The 6,049-nt window shown below is 39.4% G+C and overlaps 1 protein-coding gene across 1 annotated transcript; it reads left to right on the plus strand.

Annotated features, from left to right (window-relative positions):
- Window positions 1–3: 3 nt before the first annotated feature.
- Window positions 4–5,771, plus strand: TMEM242 (transmembrane protein 242; the record flags this gene model as incomplete). The annotated part of the gene is made up of 2 exons (XM_009572719.1): window positions 4–39; window positions 5,634–5,771. Coding segments are annotated over exons 1-2 (174 nt in total), but the record flags the coding sequence as incomplete, so codon positions are not given.
- Between the last annotated feature and the right edge of the window lie 278 nt (window positions 5,772–6,049).

The raw sequence follows: 6,049 nt of genomic DNA on the forward strand, positions 1-6,049 counted from the left end.
GCCATGACAAAAAAGAAGAACCCAGACTGGTTCAGTAAGGTTTGTTCCTTTTAAACTGTTTTCCAATTGTGATACACAGGGAATAAGAATGCATCAAATGCTTTACAGAAATGTTGATATATGTGGAGTTTGGCTGTACAAAGTTGATGGTAAGAACCCTAGACTTAATTGAAGTCAATAGGGGTAGGATTAATTTAAAAATCAGTTCAGAGTTGGCACTGCTAAATACTTTAGTACTTGAGATTAGTTGAAATACATAAAGCTTACACAGTTTGCTGGAATCATACTACTGCTATATAGTGGAATAGAATTGATGGTCTGTTTTGATTCTGTGATGTGAACACACTTCAGTCAGGAGCCTCAGTGATCCAGTTCACCATGTGGTCCCATAGTGCTACAGTAAATTGGGAAGTGAGGGACCTGCAGTGAGGATGGGAATGAGGAGGTAGAAAGCCCGTAAGCTGTGGGATATGTAAGTGGAATCATTTAGTCAAAATTTAAGTTCTACACTCCCTGCCCACCGTGTAAGGGGACTGATGAGAGTGAGTAGTGACTTGGTACTATGAGATCTGATGGACAAAAATAATCTGATCTCGTGCAATTACTAACAGGGTCCACCTGGGCATTGTGAAGAAAAAAAATTGCAAAGCAAAGCTAACAATTATACCATGTTGGTATATTAATCTGAAATACAGCATATTTAATTGAAGAACACTTTTTTCCTCACTAATGCTTTGTTACTGCTGAAAATGTCAAAAATGGGCCCTTAAAATTGATCAGTCTAGTCTCCACCGAGCCCTTAAAATACAACATATATTACAGATCAGAGAACTGATCCGTTGTGTTTATTTTTAAAATGTTAATTCAATAACAATGCATATCAAGAGAAAAAAAATTCTTCCATTGCACTTTCTATCACAGCCTTTGTATCTGATCACTCACAATCTCCTTTTGTGGTCAAAGAGCATGAGATCCTTCCTTTGCCATCCTGTTTTCCTCTGTAGGCTGCTGTGGCATAACTCATCCATTGCCTTTTCAGCAACAATAAACACGGCTCTGTTTTTTGAAATAGACAAAATAGAAAACTCCATGAGAAGTTATTTCCCAAGCTATAGAAATATATATATATAAGGAAGTTTTCTCTCTTTTTCTTAACATCTTTTTTTTTTTAAAAACTTCCTTTTTCCTGAGCATTGCATTTTTTCCAACTCGCGTATATTCTTGGCTGTCTGAGCTGTCCTGTTATCAGTGTGAAATTTATCAAGAGTGACATTACATTGACATTCAAGAATATATATGCTGGAAATGGCACCAAGTGATACATACCATTTCCATTTTTGCTGAAAACCTGTATCAGCTACTATCTGTGCAAATGAATTACAACAGTTTGCTAGCAAAAAATCTGTGATTCCTGGGCCCCTCAACTTAAATATTGCAAAGTGTAGAAAGATGCTTTTTTGTCAAGATACTTGTAGGTGCGCAATTTCAAAAGGGAAGGCTAGACTTTGAGAATGAGTTAACTGTCTATAGAGGCTCTCTGAGGTACCAACGAGGTAAACAGTTTTGCAGTAGCCTTCTTACTTAAATTTATAGTTACTTACTGCAAGTCATTTTTAGTAACACATAGTGTATAATAACAAAAGCGTAACTATGAATAACTACAGATGATTGCATCCTTCTTAGATGTTCAATGCCTAAATATTATTTTTATCCATGTGAAGGTAAGGCCATAGTTTGACAGGTACTTCAAGCAAACATCAGTCAGCATTGCTGTTGAAAGAAGTAATCCTACCAGCCTGTCCTGGTTTCGGCTGGGATAGGGTTAAATTTCTTGCTAGTGCTGTGTTTTGGATTTAGTATGAGGAGAATGTTGATAACACACTGATGTTTTCAGTTGTTGCTAAGTGCCCTCCTAGTCCAAGGACAGCTCCCAGGCCTACTGACTGAGCTAGGTACACAAGATGGGAGGGAACATAATCAGGACAGCCAGCCCAGCTGGCCAATGGGGTATTCCATACCATGTGACGTCATGCTCAGTATATGAATGGTAGGCGTGATCCAGGAAGTACCGATCGCTACCTGGTTATCGGTCAGCGCGGGGGGTGAGCAATTGCATTGTGCATCACTTATTTTGTATATTTTATCATTATCATTATTATTCTCCCTTTTCTGTTTTATTAAACTGTCTTTATCTCAACTCACGAGTTTTTCTCACTCTTACCCTTCCGATTCTCTCCCCGTCCCACTGGGGGGGGGAGTGAGTGAGCGGCTGCGTGGTTGGTTAAACCACGACACAGCCCTTGGTTTCTGGCCATTCATTCCTGCCCCTGGTAAAGGCACCAATACTTGTGCTACTGCGTTGGTGAGATGGTACTAGTTAATTCTATGTTTTTTTAATTTCCTGCATTAATTTTAGTCCAGATCAGTCTTCTGATCCCCTTCACTGCATGACTGCAGTGACTGTGCTGGCAGAAGCTTGGGGGAAGGTCCAAAGGGATGAGAATTGATGCCTAACATTGGGAAGAAATGCGAGACCTGTTCTTTCAGCACCTTTGCTGGCTTGTGCCAGTTTTTGTGTCAGTAAAATGGCAGCATGCAAGTCAGGTAGAAGCAGGAAGCAAACATAATGCAGCCTGGGACAGATTTAAATAGTTTCAGGGAAGGAAAAAATAGCAATTTAGAGGGGAAGGTATAGCATCACAGCATCATGGCTTCATGACTGCATTCAGATTTCCAGGAAGCAACAGTATGAGACCCTGCTCAGGGTCAGCATCAGCATTACTGGCAAGAGATAAAGCTGAAATTGCACCTACTGTACCTCCTTCATGGTAGTGAAGTAAAGTAAATGTAAGCATTTGTAGGACAGGTGCCCAGATTGACTTGAAACTGAGATTACATAATCCTGTTTAGTGATGAACCACTGCAGAGACCTTCAGTTAAGAAATGATGGGGGGGGATGTTAAAATTAAATGCTCAGATGCAGCAGCCTCCTTGTGATAAGTGTCCAGTTTTACCAGCATTTATCCAGGTGTTTAATTTTACAATGGGATAGATCATACAAAACAGTAAACACGCTGAATACAATCGACCAAAACAGTTGAACACACCATTTATTTTAGGCACTGCTTCCTTTCAGACACACTCTTATCCACAAGGGGATAGTTACAGGATTGAGGCCTTTGTCTGAAAAAACCAATGTCATTTCTCCTTCTCCCACTTCCTCCTTATATCCTCAAGAAAAAAAAAAATTACATATGAAGCATATATTTTGGTAACCAAATCAGCTAATTCTGCCCTATATTTTCTTGGCCTGGTTTTTAGAAAGACCCAAGTATTGTTTAATAGCTTATTTTTAAAATTAAAGAGTTGCTTTTTTAAAAAAGTATAGGAGCAGTAGTGAAGAGAAAACAATCTGTGCATAGAATAATGGGCTCGTGAATAAAACTCAGTTCTCTTAAAAATGTTATTTTGTTGGTGACATCTTTTTCTCCCATTGTTGTCTTTTTACATTTTTAAATTTTAAACAAAAGACTGTTGTCTTTCTAAATGTTTTAGCGTTTCATTAATCAGCTTTCTTGATGCTCTGAACAGCGTCTGGTAATCATATAACAAACTGTCTTATTTACAGAAATCCTTATCTGTGTACTTAATACCCTGAGGAATCAGCCTGTGACTGAATGCTGTTTGACTGCTGTCAGTAAAACCAGATCAACTGTTTCCATTTACCACTATTTTTCTGGGGCAATAAAGCATTTAAATAGTATTCGGGTGGGTTTTTTGGGGGGTTTTTTGCCAGCAATTTTCACGATAATGACTCCTATTTAAAGATTCTGTGTAGAAAATATTTTTGTATATTCGTTTCCCATCTTCCAAATGGGAGAAATTTTTCTGCATGTTGTTGTATATGGTTAGCAGGAACAGTGTCAGAAATAATCCTTAGCATTTTAAATCTACTCAAAGCAGTCCCTACTGAAAGAGTTATGAAAGGTCATTAGTTGTGGTAAGGAAATAATAGGACCTGGTATAATAGTGTGACTAGAGATCTCTGCTCTTTGTGTCTGTGTGCATGTATGTGTATGCTTACACAGCATTGTTTTGTTAACAGCTTCCACTTTGGGATGTCCAAATCAGAATAAATAAGGATCAAGATACATTTTGCTTGTGCCCTTTGCAAGTGTGTGTTTGTCCTTGGGTAACTGTGCCTACAGCTAAATCCTAAGGAAAAGTGTTAATGCTGAGGATTGTCTGAGGATCATTTTAACATGTCAATAAGTACAAAGCCAAGAGGAAAAAAACTACTGGTGCTATTTCACTGACCAAATACCACAGTGATAGACACTATATATGTTTAATTATATCAAAGAAGAAAGAGAACCATTTTTTAAAAAAATAATTAAATTTGAAGTCTTTTTAATGCAAGAATATGAAAGATTTTTTCCCACTTTTTGTGTTGAATAGAGAAGTGCAGCTCTTTGACATGTTTTGGAGGAAAATTTTTTGGATCATTCCGCAAGATAATTTCACTTTTCAGTATCTTAGACAATAAATGAAATAATTCTTTATTGGATATATTTGTATGCTTGCAGTCTCATTTATGTTTATCTCTGAGCAATAATTGTTTTTTTTCCTGAGATACCCGGTAAGTAGTACTGTTCAGTTGTGTAAGGACCGTAGATGCCAGTCTTTAACAGTTACCATCTGAAATCTATGTTTCTATGTGAAGAATTGAACAGTGATCCTTTGGGGAAAAAACACAAACCCTCTTGCTGACATTTACCACTATGAGCAAGAGGATTATGTCTGTCTTACTGCTGTTGTGGGCTACACAGGTTGAAGCTGTCCTATACCAAATAGGTACAGTAAGGTGGGTGTTGCGAGATGAGAAGGGCTGGCTAACGGTGAACGTGCGGTGCAAATTGATTGATGTCAGCCAGCGTGTGGCTCATGCCCCTGGTAGCTGCAATGTGCATTTATGTGCTGCGACAGAGGAGGTTTCGTTGTGGCTGGGACCCTGTGATGGCTGAGGCTCCGTTCTTCGTGGCCTGAGGTGGCTTTTCCAAGTGACAGTGTTTTGTGTTTTCAGGACACGTCTCATGGCAGACTCTTATGCAGCAGTATCTTGACAAGTAGTTAAAACCACCTACTCTTATTTCTGACAAAAATGAGAAGTATGGAGACTGCAGAGCATTTTCTATGTCGCCACTTGGTGAACTCTGCAGGGGGATGGGTTCAGCGTTGTTGTTTGCTCTTTACAAAATTTTCCTAAATAGTTTCCAGAGCTCTTTCAGAGTTGCAGCCCCTCGAAATTGGTGTTTCAGTCACTGTTATACCCTCTCTGTGTCAAGCTGAAAGCTACTCGGGTTCCTCCAGTTTCCAAATCTGCTGTTTCAGGAGTGCAGATAAAGACCTGTAGGCCAATGGTTGCTCACCACCCTTACTGCCCCAAGATCATGACGTACAATGACGTACAAATCAATGACAAACAATGATTATGTTCCGATGTCATTGGCATAAGGGCTTGTGACTGGTCTTGATTCAGTTTTGTATTTTGACTGGTGGGATAAGTTAATTTTTTTTAGTTTTTTTTCCAATTATTGTTCACTTTTTCTTGATCACTTTGTTTTTGGTTCTAGGGGATTACTGCCACAGCTGCATTACCAGAGAGTGGTTCATCACTGGCCTTACGAGCCCTAGGATGGGGCTCACTCTATGCGTGGTGCGGAGTTGGATTGCTCAGTTTTGCCATTTGGAAGGCCCTGGGTGTGCACAGTGTGAGTAGCAAGCATGATCCCCTCAAATACCTTATTTTTCCTTGGGTGATGCATCTTGGGGTCTCTATACTACTTCAGCCTAGGAGTTACACGTTCGTTCACCACATGTAGAGTGGCCTAACCAGAGTGTGTGCACACAGGGTCGGTGTTCTTACATCTGCAAAAAATGGGATGTTGTGGGAGGAGACGGTTTTGGGGGAGGAACACTTTTGTCCTGCTTGTGTTTATTTGCACAGATGTTTCAGATTCTTCACAAAAGAGCCAGTGTTCTAATTTAG

This window comes from Fulmarus glacialis, unplaced genomic scaffold (genome assembly GCF_000690835.1).
Source record: "Fulmarus glacialis isolate BGI_N327 unplaced genomic scaffold, ASM69083v1 scaffold40142, whole genome shotgun sequence".
Classification (NCBI taxonomy): Eukaryota; Metazoa; Chordata; class Aves; order Procellariiformes; family Procellariidae; genus Fulmarus; species Fulmarus glacialis.